Raw genomic sequence first — 16,762 nt, forward strand, 5'->3', positions numbered from 1 at the left:
AAACAGCAAAGCATGAAGCACTGGTGCAGCTGACTCACACAGACTCTCCTCCACACTGTCCTCAGTTATAAAGTGCTTTACAAACACAAACATTATGACTAACAGCTGGATTTTCCTGTTTCAGTGCAGCGAACTAACAATGAGCCAACAAGGCCTCACGTAACATCAGTCAGTGAGAGTTTCACTGTTGCAGCAGCTCTGTTCACTCACACTTATTAATATTAATGCTCATTACAAATGTTACAGCAGCTGATGCACAAATATTTGTCTGTGTTAATAAAGTTGGATCAGTTCAAACAGTTTGTTGCTCTGCACTTGAAAGCAGCAGTTTTTCTAATGCACCACCTTCATGTTTCCTTCATATTTGAATCCCCCTGTAGATACTGACAGGTAACCATGTCACACAGAGCTCAAGCCTTTGAATCCAGCTGTGATTGTTGATTTTCTATTGAATGGACTTTTTCAAATCCAGCTGTAGGCCTGTGTTTGTGAGCTCATTAACAGCTGTTTATTTAGAGATACGTGGTCCTCACAGGACAGCCACTACAAACATATGATTTTATAGAATATGATGCATTACTGCAGATTCAACACAATAGAAAGGATTTGAAATGAGCTCAGCCTTAAACATGTGCAGCAGTAATATTGATCCATAGAACACTGATGGGAACATTGTTCTGCACAATAAGTACTTTGACTTTTCATACTTTATGTACAATTTGCCAGTACTGCAGTTTTGTGTGTAGTGAGGTGTTTTCATGGTGTTTCTTGGTGCTTTTACTAAAGGAACGCTTCTATCAAATTCTTCCAAATGTTGTCAAACTGAGCTGTGTGATGAAGTGAGTGTGACAGAAACACTCAGACTGTGTTTCTCTGCTTCATCAAGTCAAATCTGGTCCTCAGAGACTGAATAAAGTCCTGTCCCACTAACAGCAGCTCCAACAGTCTGTTCACTGCTTTCTTCCTGTCAGTCTTCATCTTTCTGCTGCGTCTCCTCTTCACACTGACCACTTTCTATCTAACTGTGAGCTCCCAGTGAAGCAGCAGCATCAGCCTGTTAGAGTCAACACAAATGTCTCCATCCAAGCTCATGTTGTGCTTTGTTGTCCTCTCAGTCCCCCAGGTGGAGGTGGATTCAGGGTGGAGTCTGTCCAGCTGCCCTTCAACACCACACTTCACCTGCCTGAAGATGCTAAAGTGGAGTGGATGGAAAGCATATATGAAAGGAATTGCATATATCAAAGGACTGTCCACGTGTATGAGAACGGCTCTGACCAGCCTGAAGAACAGAACCAGCTTTACAGAGACCGAACGAAGATGAATGAAGACCTGCTGAAAACTGGAGACCTCAGTCTGACCCTGAAACACCCCACAGATGGAGACAACTACACCTACACCTGCACCGTCTACAGCAGAAAGGGAAACATCCTGCTGACGAAACAAGTGAAGCTGAAAGTCAGAGGTCAGTGCTGTAGATACAGGTCAAAGGTCAGAGGTCATGTAGGAGTTTATTCTCTAAAAGCTTTTAGTTTGAATCTATTTTCAGTTCATTCAAATAAAATAAATTCTTTGATGTTTTGATCTAGAAGCCAAAAATGTCAGGCGGAGCAACTGTGTGTTTAAATGAACAGACTAAGAAGACCATTAAAATGATCCTAACTTCAAAATAAAAGCCTCTGGCATGATTTGAGTTTGGATCAAATCAATAGTTTTGTTAGTTTAGTCCAAATCAGTGTAAATGTAAATATCAATAGTTTTAAAGCTGCTGAGATCATTCAAACACTTTGATCCAGTCATTTGGATGTTGTCACATGTCAGGTGGAGCAGCCATAAATATGAGGCTTTTATTGTGAAAATGTTGTGATGATCCCGAGGAGCCCATGGGGTGTTTGTGGCTGGATGCAAAGGTTTGTAGCTCTCCTTGTAAAGAGAAAGAGCTTGAAGCTACAGAGGAGCGTCTGCAGAAGAAGACAGGGGAAAGAGGAAGAAGCTGAGGCCGCTTACGTAGATTTCTATTGGAGGCATGTTTGCCTTTATTATATAGGTGCAGAGAGTAGACAGGAAAGTGGGGAGAGAGTGAGGAACACACAGGCACCTGTAGTAAGCCCCGCCTTCAGCCCACCTGCTCAGCCAGGTGAGCTATAGCGCTGCTTTAACATGTTGGTGTGATTGAGAGTGAATGAAAGTGAGTGATGGAGGCAGCAGGAAACTAACAGGCTGTTTGTTCTGAGAGGTCACATGACAGTTTTTCTCAGTCTGATGGATTTGATGAGACCATGAGAGCAGCTTCAGTTCCTCATCAGAAAGAGTCTGACAGAAGCTCCTCCCTCTATACCCCAGTAGACTTCTATTAGACCTGCTCCAGATTCCTGAGAGTTCACACAGAAAACTTTACAAACAGCCAAAAGAAAAACTATTGAAAGCTTCAGGATCACAAAGAGCTCTTTCACAGCACATATGAGCCATTAAGAAGTGCACATTTGTGTTTTCACAGTCCATCATCCAATAATATCAAAGGACAAACTGTGAGGGAAAAGCCTTCAGCTCTTTTTGAATGAAGCAAAAGACTTTGGTCCTGAGAGATGGTTCAAAACACAATTCAGACCTACCAAAGTATTATTTGTGCCAAACACATGAAGCCTTCAACTTTGTATTTGTCCAGTCAGTGTGGCAATAGAAGTCACTGTGAGGATTTTCAATGTGCTATCAAAGAGCATCCAAACAATCAGGTGAGAATGAAGAGAATTAGTGTGGATGGACAGAAAATCCATATCCAGTGTGATTTAGGAGCAGTTCATATATAATGAGTGAAATGAAAGAAGAGCACAGACAGTAAGAACATGAGTGAGCAGACATTTGGAGCTGCTGATCCACACAGGGCTGGATGGAAGGAGTGGGAGTCCATGATGGCTCAAAGTCTCTGATGCTAACTGTTCCTGAGCCTCTCCCCCTGCCTCCTCTTTGGATCTTCTCCTCCCTCTTCTTCCACCACTGCTCTCTCCTCCCTTCATCTCCTCCTCAGCTGAACTGAAGTCAGGGCTGTAACATGAGGAAACGTGCAGAAATGACTGAGTCAGCATGTTGTTGAAGTGAGTTGAGTGATGGTGAGCAGATCAGATGTGCGAGCCTCCCTGTAGAGAAAAGCAGAATCTTCTCCAGAGTTTCCCACCTCATGTTTTCCTGTGTCACAGCTGATTGTCAAATCCTGGCTGTCACTAAATGAGTGGTCCAAAGGTGGAAGGAGGAGCACAGTTAGATGGTTCACCTCCTAACCTGTGAAATCAATCAGCTGAATGAAAAACACTGTGATCCTATGAGCTGCTATCAGGGCTGCTCCATTCTCAGGATTCTCATCTGGATGATTGAAGCAGATTATTGATGAAGTCAGCAAACAGCTTTCAAAATGGCTCTTTTTCCAGGGGAACTCCCTGAAATGTAAATCTCATGGAAATGAAGAAGAAGTCAAAGGCGTGGTTAGGCCCAGACTTGTGGCTGTTTGCAATGTAAAGCCCATGTTGCAGGCAGCTGCTGCTCCTTACTGGCCCACAGTCTCCACTGATGGATGTCTCAGCTCACTTGTACTGTAGCCACGGGGAGAGCGATGGAGAGGTGAAGCTGACAACCAGAGGTGTAGTGCTATTTGTTGAAGCAGCCCAGCGCACCGTGTGCCATGGAAGTAGAGCTGGGCGATATATCGAGTTTTTAAAAATATCGATATATTTTTATACGAGATATAAGATGTGACAATATCCTTTATATCGATATAGTCTATGTTACTTGTGGAGCCGCAATGTTTGCCTCTCTTTCATCCACTTTTGTCTTTACGCAACATTACTCGGCCTCGCCTCTCCTTCACTTGAACACAACTCCCCCTCCTCCCCCATCGCTTCACCTGCAGGAAGCGACAAGATGGACACGGCAAATCTCCGTTAACGAGTTACTGCGCATCGCCCCGTGCGTGGGGCTGGACGCCGTCAACGTGTTAGCTAGCTAACCACGCTAACGAGCTAACCACGCTAACGCCATGCAGCCCAGAGGCGCTGCACAGCCTAAAATCCTTTCATTTTCTCAAAAATCGACAGTGCGCCTTATGTATGAATTCTGGTTGTGCTTGATGGTCGCGAACCGATTTTATGTGGTACACAGCGCTCAGCAATCTGTCAAAAAATGTTTTAGTACGACTTTGGTAAGCTACGGAGCAGCACCGCTTGATGGATTGTCAGAGCATTACGGCTACCGAGTAGCCTCGCGGAGTGATACGTACTGTGCTTCAACGTAATATTACCCTACTGTGTATAAGGACCATAAATGGCACCTGTTAAGAGACGTGGTTACGAAGAGGATTTCAAACTCAATGCTGTCAGTCACACAGTAGAAGTTGGGAACAGAGCAGCTGTGAAATCTGTCTTTGTTATTATGCTCTGCATCTTTTAGTTTACATTTTGACTGCACAATTGTGAGCTTTTGTTATGCACAAAAACAACATTGTTTTCTTTTATTTATGGAGCGTGATTATTTAATAAATGCTCATAATTTATTTTTGAGTAAATTTTATGTACATCTATGCTCTATGTTAATAAAAGTGCCTGTGTGACATCTGGGACACAGCTTTGACTAAGAACTCTCTTTTTGTTCTTACTTTATGGCTTTAAAAAAAAAAAATCGAGATATATATCTTATATCGGCGTCCAGGTAAAAAATATCGAGATATGAATTTTGGGTCATATCGCCCAGCCCTACATGGAAGCACAAGTTTCCAGAGATGATTGGACTGTGAGCAGAAATGATCCATGTTGGACTGAATTTAAGAACAGATCATAAAGTCCTCTGTGTGCCCAGCCCGTCTGTCTGAGCATCTTCATCAGTGTGCAGCTGATCTACAGCTAATGTGCTGATTGATGAGCAGCCTGTTCATGGTGATGATGAGAAACAGATTGGATTCAAAGCACAAATGAGTGTGTGAAAAAGGAGCAGCAGCCATGATAGAGCGAGTCATCTGCTGACAGAAATAGTGGAGTGAAGGATTTGTGCAGCGTTTCTCTGTGAAAACAGCTGATTCAGATCAATGAGAGGAGGATGAAGGAGAAGCAGCATGTTTCTGATAGAAGGATCACTGCTGTGCTACAAACTGCTGGAAGTAGAAGAAGTCAGAGCAGTCGATAACATGAAGTTACAGAGTAACTGTCAAAGGAAAGAAGGGAGAGGACGAGAAACATTTGTTCAGTGTCAGAATCAGATGTCAGAAAAATACAGGAAGCTCATACAGCGCTTAGAGAAGATGATTCTACCCATTGCATCTGTAATAAAGTGTACAGACAAATGGACACATGAGAGGCTATGAAAGTAACTTTGAAGGCAGCAGAGACGTGTTTGCTCTCAGAGACGTGTCATGTTAATAAGAGACTGGGGGAGGACCAGGAGAGAGGACAGGCTGGTTATTGTACACTGGGACAGTTTAAGCTCAGCTTTTACAGCCCATGTAGCAGACTGTCATCAGAACCAGTGGATGAAACCAGTGCAGTGAAAATAATGTGGTGTGGGGATTTTAATGGTCACAGTGAGCAGAGCAGTCAGTGAAGAATGAATGAAGTTAAAGAAGCTGTACAAGAGTAGATATTAGAGCAGGGACAGAGTCAGCAGCTGATCTCAGGATGGTCTCAGATTGGCTGTCAGGTGTTTGTTGATGGCAGGAAGTCACAGACACTCTTGCAGGAAGTGACCTCACTCCTGTAAGGATGAGACAGAGCTGAGTGTAGAGGAGCGATACAGGGGGTGATGAAGTGGTGTTTCAGTGCTGCTGACTGGAGGACATTCAGATTTGTTAGTAAACTGTACAAAGTGATGTGAGTGTTGATGATTTAAGTTGTTCTGTTTGTAACGCTGATTTAGAAGCAGCAAAGCAGGCGATGAGGAAGAAAGGAGGGAAGGTCACAAACAAAGTGTGATTAAAGATCTGTGGAGGGTCTGTAGCTCAGCTGTAGGGGAGGGTGGAGCAGTGACAGTGGAGGCTGGTGAAGTCACAGCAGTGAAAGATCAATATAGTTTCAGATAATATTAGTGAGGAAAACAGTTATAGAATATCAGGAGTTATTACAGCAGTGTTGGGGAGTAACTGAATACATGTACCAGCGTTACCTATTTAAAATACAAAATATGAGTATTCTGTTACAGTTACCGTTTAAATAGGTGGTAATGAGAATACAGTTACTTTGTTGAAATAATGGATTACACGCGGTCTTTACCTGTTTCATATGTTAGGCTATGCTCTCTCTAGTTTTGGTAATTCCACGCTGGTGGAAACCCAAACAAAACACGATTAAGAGGCTTAATGTCTGTGTCTCAATCTCACTGCCCATGTCACCTCTGCTTGCAGCTGCATGATGACGTGAAGAAACATTTTTTAAAATTATTATTCAAAAAATTATTGAATATGAAGGCAAAAGGCAGAGTGTTACAGGCATCGCCCTAAAGAATGTAGCCTGATGGGCAGTGTAGTCCGTGCTGCAGGGAGAACGGTCATACCCATTATGTGTCTGTGAGCGAGGAGGGAGAAAAAGGAAAAGTACGAGCTGTCATCGAGCAGAAACGGGAGCTGGAAGCATGTAAATATAATAATAACCACTGCAGCCAAGAAGAGAGCCTGACGAGCCCAGTTGTAAGTAAGCTATTAAGACTCGACTGTACACCGTGTTCGTGTTTTCCTCTGAAACAATAAGTTCTGTTGGAGCAGCCTTTCAACGCCTCTCTCTGTCTCTGCTAGCAAAGTTGACCCAGACAACAAAGTAAAGCTAGTTTTCAGCTACGAGCCGACACAGAACCCGACGTATTAGCCAGAGGTCCCTTTACTACGGTTCAAGCCTCGGACCTGTTTTATATACGCGTGAAACAGTTTTCTATACGAGATCGCTGCAAAAAGTGCAGCCTTGCCTAATGTCCACCTACTGTTACTCATTTATATTAAGATTTAAACATCTAGTTGGTGTTGGTATGGCAAGTAACCTTCAGTAATAGTAATAAATCACAGCAATAGTACATTCATGTAGCTGTAAAAAGCATGGTAATATATTAAATAATCCAAAGTATTCAGAATACGTTACTGTCATTGAGTAACGTATTGGAATACGTTACAAAATACATTTTGGGGCATGTATTCTGTTGTTATATCAGGTCAAATCATCTCTAAAGATATTTTATTAGAATATCACAGAGTTTGGGAGGGTGGGAAACTTCCACAGAGCTGGAAGGAAGCAGGATTGTACCAACATGAAACCAGGAAATGGCAGACGGATGGTTTCAACATCCAACATCTGCAACATAATGGAGACGATGATAAACAACAGATTAACAAACTATGTGGAAAATAAAAGATATCGGAGTGGGTTTAGGAGACGGAGAAGTACGATGGATCCAGCTTCATGTTTAAAACATGAAACAACAAAAAGATGAAATCAAACTCAGATCTCATGAACAACAGTTGGGAGGACAGAACAACTGCAGTTTGTGAGTGTGTGGTTTGAAAGGATGTCAGAAGAAAGAGAAAAGAGCTGAAGTTAAAATCTGTCAGTCAGACAGTGTTGGTACCAACAGTACAGCCGTGGATTCCTCCTGATGCTGCAGGTTTGATGTTATTGGAAAAAAGAACAAGGAGAGCTTTGACTTTAAACTCACACACAGTACAAACACTGATCACACAGTTATGTTCAAATCTGTACAGATGCATCAAAGAACACAGCCAATCAAAACACAGCATTCATTGTTAAAGTAGGAAAAGGATCAATGATGGTATCAGTGTACACAGGAGAGATGGCTGGAGACATGACAACACTACGATGAGTCATGTGATCAGACTCGGGTTCATCTTTGGTCAGTTTACAGCACAGGTGTTCAGACAGGTGGGAAAGCAGTGGGTGGAAGAAAAAGAGGATGATGGTCTAGAAAATGTAAAGGAGAAATGAGGAGCACAGGAAGGAGAGAGGAGAGGAGGTCATATTACAGGACGGGTCCAGGAATCTATGTACAGGTAAACGAGAGACGAATCAGAACCAGGAAACGCTAGGAATAAACACGAGACATAACAAGAGCCAGGGTGTCATTGATGTGTGTCTAACAACATCCAGCCACGAGAAGCTTTGAACCAACGTCTTAAGTAGTAGCTGAGGAAGGCTGGATAATGAGCCACATGTCCGCGATTACTCAGAGGTGCGTGAGCCGAAGGCGGGAGCCCGCCAAGACCTCCGCCCAGGCAGAGGAAAGACAGGAGAGCAGAAATCAAAACAAAAATGCATGAAGCCTTGCTGGGAGGGCCGGGCAGACAAAGGGACCATGACACTTAGAATAGAGTAGAATAGAATTCAACTTTATTGTCACTGCACATGTCACAGGTACAAGGCAACGAAATGCAGTTTGCATCCATCCAGAAGTGCTTTAGCCATGATATAGATATATTACAATATATATTAGCAATAATATAGATATGTGAGTATATTACAGAAATGGGTCTATTATGGTATGTTATAATGTGCACGGTATGAAGTATGTTATGAATATGCTATAACTATAAGTATGTACAGGCTGTAGTGAGTACAAGCTATGAACAGGATATAAACATGAAACTATACAGAAATGTGAACTATGCAAGTTATAAACAGTTGTAGGATTAAAAATGATCGTATGTACAGAATGATTATTTACACAGAACTATACAGTAGTGCAGTTAAGATCAGTGAGATATGTGGATAATTTCTACAGAGGTATATAAAGTGCTGGTGGTTGTGAGTGGTGGTTCAGTCCATGTTATTATTGTGTGTACGAGGGTATTAGGACGGAGTTTCCCTTCACTGATTCTTTCTGAATAGAGGATTTCTGTGCTCAGTCAAACTTTGTGAGACACTTTTTTGAGATCCCCTCGTGCCAAATGTAATAACAGCCATCTAGTGTCATGACTGGAAGACTGTTCCTTTATGCTGTGTGGTGGGTGAGGTGCTGAGTGGGCATAAATCACAGTCTTTGGTTCTTGAGGTGGTCCTGACCTAGAAATGCTCTCATTCATTCCTCGGTGTGAACAGGCAGTTTCTACAGGTGTGGTGCTAAAGCTTCATCTGGGTGGAGTCACAGGTGTTAGCTGGTGAACAGCTGAGTCTGTCGGTGGTCTCTAGAGCGGACAGCTGTGTTATTTCTTTGTGTCATCCATCTCTCGATGCTGCTGTGAGCCAAGCGTCAGCAGCAGCATCAGCAGCATTTCTCTCCTTGAATGTCTCTGCTCGTCATGAAGGAGCTTTACTGTTTCGTCAATACTGTGCGTCCATTTGTCCACTTTGACAGACAGCTGACAGCTTCAATAAACATCAGACACAGAAGTAAAGTTCAAGGTTTTTACTTCATCTTCAGTCTTCTTGTTTGTAAAACTAAAACTTTTATTAACCCTCTGGGGTCGAGGGACGCGCCGGCACGTCAAAATCACATGATCAATTTAAGACAACACAGCGACTCAGAGTCTCCATTTCACAACTTGGGTCGAAAGTGCGGACTTCAAACTATATACCAGTTTGTGAATTGTGTCGACGGGCCACGTAAAACCAGAGTTATGATAAAAAATACACGTGATGTTTTTTTCTGAACAAAACAGTGGTGTTTACATCGGGAAGAACGGTAAAAACGGCGTTTTCTACAGACAGCGCTAGCAAACACTCTCCGCTTGTGAGTGAAAAAGAAAAAACACCACTTCCCTATTGTGTTAGAGTTTAGCATATCAGCCAATCAAAAAAATGATAAGGCAACATGTGACATTTGGTTGTTTAGGGAGAAGGGGAAGTTTTTAGGAGTGACACCAGCGACAGAAAGCGGGCAAGCGAAAGAAAGAGAGAGAGCGAGTTTTCACATGTGAGACATTAGTGACGTTTAGCGTGTTTGGAGGCTGTAGTTAGTGTGTTGTGTTGTTATTGTTTTGTATTGTGTGTCAGTTAGACTGCTGAATGTCACATTTGCTCTAAAAAAGGCGTCAAAGGCAGATTCCAGTGTAAACGCTGTTCCCACATGGAAAACTGGACTGATGCACCTCCTGCTGTCAGACCTGCAGGTTTAGGCCTGTGCTGTTCTCCTCTGTCTTATACTGAACACAAACTATTTTTTTGGACTGGCACAAATAATTTGTGTGCCTTCTTATTTGATGCAGCACACCTGATTGTTCTGTATATAGATTTAAATGGTTCTATAAAAAACTGAGGCCATGGCTGCATTTGTAGTCAATAGTACCAAATAACTTTGTTGTTTGCAAAACTTGTGCATAATTTTTAGAAATGTACAATTTCTATTTGTATTTCAAGTTATGAAAATGATTCATTAAACACGTTTGTGGGTTTTACAGAAAAAATATAACTTTTTTCTACCTGGATTTTGATTTTTTTTGTCTGAATTTAGATCAACTGTGCTCATATAGTATACCAAAATGAAAAAATAACTCAAATTTCAGATATTTGAGGTTGTGCTGAAAATATTGATACCAAACAAGGCAAGATAAACAGTTTTAAAAGGTGAAATATAGAGGTAAAATCAAACGCAGTTGAAAATGGCCAATTATACCCTGGACCCCAGAGGGTTAACTTATGAACATATGTTTTTATCCTGAGCACAGAATGAAAATGATGATAATAATTTACTACATGCACACCAAATGTAATAATAGCAGCTCAGTAGTAATCAGAGTAACAAAAACTTACAAAATTCCACTTATTCAGCCTGATGTTCTCTGATCTGTTTCTCTTGTTTAGTGTCTTCCAGGGCCGTGCAGAGAGGTTTAAAGGGGCGGGTGCTCAAAGTTAAAAGGGGCACATTGAGCCAGGCTGAATAACAACAACACACATTCATTAAGAATCTAATATGGGCAACAAGGCAAAGAAAAACGTAGCCGATGTTTTACCTGATGGGTACAATGTTGCTGTTGAGGGGTTGCTGTGGATAGTGCTGGAGGGCAGGGCTGTGTTGATCTGAGACTGTAGACATTAAAAAGTCCATAGGAGAGATGGTAGCTGATTAAACAAGTGTCATGAGATAATAACAAAATGCAAAGATTGGTGACAGCGCTTGGAACCATAAGGCAACAAAAAACTGTGAGAAATAAATTAGGCTCTGCCTCTGAATCACTCTTTGCTTCTCTTCTTCCTTCCATCCCATCATTTCATATATCACTCTCCACTTGCTGTCTATCTGAGAACAAGGCACAACTTGCTATTGCAATAAACTATAATTTAATTATCCACACCTAACAACTCTTGCACTTAATCTATAATAAAATGATGATAGAAAAATGTTATAGCACTGCCTTTAGTAGCCTCACACAGCTCCTACTGTTCCCTCCTCATGTCTTTATCAGGCATGTCTGGACAATGTTATATCATGAGTAATATTTTTTTTTAAATCCATCTAAATAAAACACACACATGCACGCACACACAGTGACAGTTTAGACCTTCTTCAGAATACTGTATATACTATGGGCATCACGGTGCTGATCCAGAATCCTTACATTATTATTTATTACTAGAGCTACAATAATAAAGCAATGAGGAGGGGGAAGTAATAAATATGAAATAATGTATTTATGATGATTCCATTTGTTTCACTATCCACTCTGTGCAGGGGCAAAGCTTATTACATTTTTAAACTGTAGAGATACAATAATTTTACTGCTGTAAAATCCAAATTTTGTCTTATTTAAAATATAAATCTAATATAATCTGCTTCTTAATGTATGTTCTTTAAAATACAGCGTGTGTTTTTTTAATATATTATAATTATAATAATGCATAATTATGTGGACATGCATATTAGACTGTTTTTAGTGAAATATAATCCCTCCAGAAAGGCAGGAAAAGCCCGGAAACTTTAAACTAAATATGTTCCCTAAAACGGTGACAGAGCTACAGACCCATGACAGCCTTACACAGGTAGCCAGCAGCTATGACCAGCACTACCTGTGCAGTTAATAAAAGAACAGGTAATGTTTGTCGCGCTGTTGCACACACAGCACGCTCGTTTGTTTCAGTTCGTCAGTTGCAACAAGACAACTTACCAACGTGTCCGTAATAAGCTAATACTCCTGTGTGCTACACACTACAGTGTACGCTGTACAACGACTTACTGGTTTTGTTGCATCAGTCTGTGTCTCTGAGTTAATTTGTGTTTCTCCTACAGCACCGCAAAAAATGCGCGTGCTCTTTGTGAGCTCGTTCCCGGCTCGTAACCAGCGCGTTCTGCCCTCAAGGGCGATCATTGGTTAAATGTGATCATGTGACTGATGCAAGCCAGATCCTTTTATTTAGCAAAACTGTGATTAATAGTTAAATATTATTGTTGAGGGGCACAGACAGGACTCCGCACGCCCACACAGATAAAAAAAAATAATAATAATTTTTTTTAAAAAGTTGCCTCAACAAAAGGGCACTTTGGGCACCCATCAGGAAAGGGGCGGGTGCTCAAGCCCCTCTAGCCCCCCCCTCTGCACATGCCTGGTGTCTTCAATGCTGCCAGTGCCTCTCTTTGCTTTAACCAACCTTTCTCTTCATTTCTGAGCTTTTTAAGGACTTTAACTGATGCATAAACCTTTGAAAATGGAAAGAAATCAGTCGGATTCATGGCTGCATCAAAGTGTCACATGTAGTTCTCCACATCAGCTGGATTATATCTATAGCAGCAAACAGACTGAAAGCCATGGACAGTTTCTGTGGCTGGATTATTTCACATGTGTTTGTAGGAGTTTCACTTTCAGAGCACAAAGTTTGGAGTAAAGTATTAAAATGAGTTCCTCAGGTCTGTGACACTCACTTTACTGCAAACTGAACAAAATTTAAAACCTAAAAGTGTAAATAAAGATGGAGATGTTGTGATTGTTTCTTTGAGGAGAGTTCATGACTTTGGACATTGAGGGGAAGATGTTTTCAGAACGAGCGTTTAATCGGCTCAAAGCTGAGAGTGTTTAGAGTCGAGCACCACATATTTCTTCTCATCAGTTCATTTATTTGCAAACAAGTATCCTGTACTTACGCGTAATTTGCAGCAACAAGTCAGGTTTCTGCAGGAAACAATGAAACAAGTACCCTGAACCTCCTGGGCTGTGGGCCGTGTCATGGAGTCTTAATCTGGTTTAACTTTCAGGTATTTTATAGGAAAGATGCAAATTGTCTGTGAATCATTTTCAGTATCGTAGCAGCCGAAGTCATTACTGAGTAAGTTCTGCTTCAATCATTTTCTGCATAATGGAAGATTCACTGTTCAGCTGTCTTTACATGTTACCTATAAAATGAACACAGTGATGAACACACTGATACTTTGATCCGTACGATCAAACTGTGGAGAGCACAGGCATCATGTGATCTTATAAACACGGAGACGAGCTGAGCTGTTCATTCAACTTAAAACAGAAGAACATGAAACAATCCATAACTCTTCAAACATGAGCTTCAACAATCCATCAGCATCCAAAACAACACTTACACTCAGAACAAGTTTCTTTTCTCTTCACTTTGTAAAATGTCTTTTACTTTGTGAGCAAGAGTCCAAAAACTTGCTCAGACTGTCAGCAGATTTTCACAGAGTCGTCCCAACTAGTAGAAAAGCACCAAAGCTTTCAGCTTCTCCAGTGATCTCCACCTGTACAGACACACATGGAGGTTTTCAGCACTCATTAATACATTTGGCCCTCTTACTGTTAGGACAAATAATTCATTTAGGTTTGATGAACATCGGCCTAAATCCACCTCCCACCACCAGGAACTAAATAAGCAGTTATAGATGTAAATAAATCTGTTTCTTTATCATCTGGAGACCCAAAAAGTCAAATGTACAGAGCTAAAATCATGTGTTTGATTTTTGGCTTTTACAAACAAGCCATTACTACCACACTTCCTGGCCACTTCTCTGTACATCTGAAGTGCTTGTTCTTGTCATGAAGCTGCAGCTCACACGTCACTCTTCCACCTTCTCAACACCCTCTTTACATGTCAGTACATTTACACCTCTATCTGTCATCACACTAACCTGCTGTAATCCTTTCAGCTGGAGCTTCTTTGTAGACACGTCCCTACATTGCAGCCTGATTACAATGCAGACAGTCGGCTACAGTGTGGCTGGGTTTCCTTTCTTAGCGTCCTTTGCTATAAAATACCAGGATGTTAGGCTAAGGCTGAGTCGCTCCATAATATGAGCCGCGGCCCGGAAAGTACAAAGATGGAATATTGTTTGTTGTTCTGGAGATTTCCCATGAAATAACCCAGCACTTAAAATGACTGACGCTGTACTTAAATGTACTTACAGTGTAATTATTTTATTCTTTCTGTACAAAACCTACTTGTTACACAAACTTACAGGTAACTACAGGCTACTTGAGCCTTATTTGCAGGTCGTGTTATAAAGTGTTACTGAAACAGCTGCTGACCAAAGTGATGCACATTTAAATGAGTCAAAGTCCTGAAATAATTCAACAGATTAAAAACAAACATAAAATGAGAAACCATGAGTGAAACAAACAGTATGGTGGTGCTGATCATTGTTGCCTCACAGCAACAAGTTCCTGAGGTCATTTCCACCACCTGAGTGGGGCCTTTCCCCCGACACTCCTCTCTGTGTGCTGGGATAAGGAGAAGAGGAAGAGGATGGAGGGTGTTGAAGGTCTCTAATGTTGCGTGGGTCTTTGTTCCACAGTTTAGGAGCAGCTGCAAAGCCCTGATCTCCTCTGTGTTTGAACCTGATCTGGAGACAGTGAGAACCAATAACTTAGGGCAAAATAAGGACACTGAAACTAAAAGCAGTCTACAGGGACGACTTTATGTTAAAAACACCAAAGCATGAAGCACTGGTGCAGCTGACTCACACAGACTCTCCTCCACACTGTCCTCAGTTATAAAGTGCTTTACAAACACAAACATTATGACTAACAGCTGGATTTTCCTGTTTCAGTGCAGCGAACTAACAATGAGCCAACAAGGCCTCACGTAACATCAGTCAGTGAGAGTTTCACTGTTGCAGCAGCTCTGTTCACTCACACTTATTAATATTAATGCTCATTACAAATGTTACAGCAGCTGATGCACAAATATTTGTCTGTGTTAATAAAGTTGGATCAGTTCAAACAGTTTGTTGCTCTGAAAGCAGCAGTTTTTCTAATGCACCACCTTCATGTTTCCTTCATATTTGAATCCCCCTGTAGATACTGACAGGTAACCATGTCACACAGAGCTCAAGCCTTTGAATCCAGCTGTGATTGTTGATTTTCTATTGAATGGACTTTTTCAAATCCAGCTGTAGGCCTGTGTTTGTGAGCTCATTAACAGCTGTTTATTTAGAGATACGTGGTCCTCACAGGACAGCCACTACAAACATATGATTTTATAGAATATGATGCATTACTGCAGATTCAACACAATAGAAAGGATTTGAAATGAGCTCAGCCTTAAACATGTGCAGCAGTAATATTGATCCATAGAACACTGATGGGAACATTGTTCTGCACAATAAGTACTTTGACTTTTCATACTTTATGTACAATTTGCCAGTACTGCAGTTTTGTGTGTAGTGAGGTGTTTTCATGGTGTTTTCTTGGTGCTTTTACTAAAGGAAGGCTTCTATCAAATTCTTCCAAATGTTGTCAAACTGAGCTGTGTGATGAAGTGAGTGTGACAGAAACACTCAGACTGTGTTTCTCTGCTTCATCAAGTCAAATCTGGTCCTCAGAAACTGAATAAAGTCCTGTCCCACTAACAGCAGCTCCAACAGTCTGTTCACTGCTTTCTTCCTGTCAGTCTTCATCTTCCTGCTGCGTCTCCTCTTCACACTGACCACTTTCTATCTAACAGTGAGCTCCCAGTGAAGCAGCAGCATTCAGCCTGTTAGAGTCAACACAAATGTCTCCATCCAAGCTCATGTTGTGCTTTGTTGTCCTCTCAGTCCCCCAGGTGGAGGTGGATTCAGGGGTGGAGTCTGTCCAGCTGCCCTTCAACACCACACTTCACCTGCCTGAAGATGCTAAAGTGGAGTGGATGGAAAGCATATATGAAAGGAATTGCATATATCAAAGGACTGTCCACGTGTATGAGAACGGCTCTGACCAGCCTGAAGAACAGAACCAGCTTTACAGAGACCGAACGAAGATGAATGAAGACCTGCTGAAAACTGGAGACCTCAGTCTGACCCTGAAACACCCCACAGATGGAGACAACTACACCTACACCTGCACCGTCTACAGCAGAAAGGGAAACATCCTGCTGACGAAACAAGTGAAGCTGAAAGTCAGAGGTCAGTGCTGTAGATACAGGTCAAAGGTCAGAGGTCATGTAGGAGTTTATTCTCTAAAAGCTTTTAGTTTGAATCTATTTTCAGTTCATTCAAATAAAATAAATTCTTTGATGTTTTGATCTAGAAGCCAAAAATGTCAGGCGGAGCAACTGTGTGTTTAAATGAACAGACTAAGAAGACCATTAAAATGATCCTAACTTCAAAATAAAAGCCTCTGGCATGATTTGAGTTTGGATCAAATCAATAGTTTTGTTAGTTTAGTCCAAATCAGTGTAAATGTATAAATATCAATAGTTTTAAAGCTGCTGAGATCATTCAAACACTTTGATCCAGTCATTTGGATGTTGTCACATGTCAGGGTGGAGCAGCCATAAATATGAGGCTTTTATTGTGAAAATGTTGTGATGATCCAGAGGAGCCCATGGGGTGTTTGTGGCTGGATGCAAAGGTTTGTAGCTCTCCTGGTAAAGAGAAAGAG

At 41.5% G+C, this 16,762-nt stretch overlaps 1 protein-coding gene across 2 annotated transcripts in view; it reads left to right on the plus strand.

Annotated features, from left to right (window-relative positions):
* Positions 1 to 1,250: 1,250 nt before the first annotated feature.
* LOC146521086 (butyrophilin-like protein 2) overlaps positions 1,251 to 16,762 on the plus strand; it is an 83,243-nt gene continuing 67,731 nt past the window's right edge. For both annotated transcript variants that reach the window (XR_014873142.1, XM_085154477.1), the window contains exons 1-2: positions 1,251 to 1,462; positions 15,937 to 16,284. Coding sequence is in view for 1 of the 2 variants with exons in the window: in XM_085154477.1 (XP_085010603.1) it covers positions 1,318 to 1,462; positions 15,937 to 16,284 (493 nt within the window). In the remaining variant the exon portion in view is untranslated. The remainder of the gene's footprint in view (positions 1,463 to 15,936; positions 16,285 to 16,762) is intronic.

The sequence above is a fragment of the Neolamprologus multifasciatus genome, chromosome 3, assembly GCF_963576455.1.
Source record: "Neolamprologus multifasciatus chromosome 3, fNeoMul1.2, whole genome shotgun sequence".
NCBI classification, from domain to species: domain Eukaryota; kingdom Metazoa; phylum Chordata; class Actinopteri; order Cichliformes; family Cichlidae; genus Neolamprologus; species Neolamprologus multifasciatus.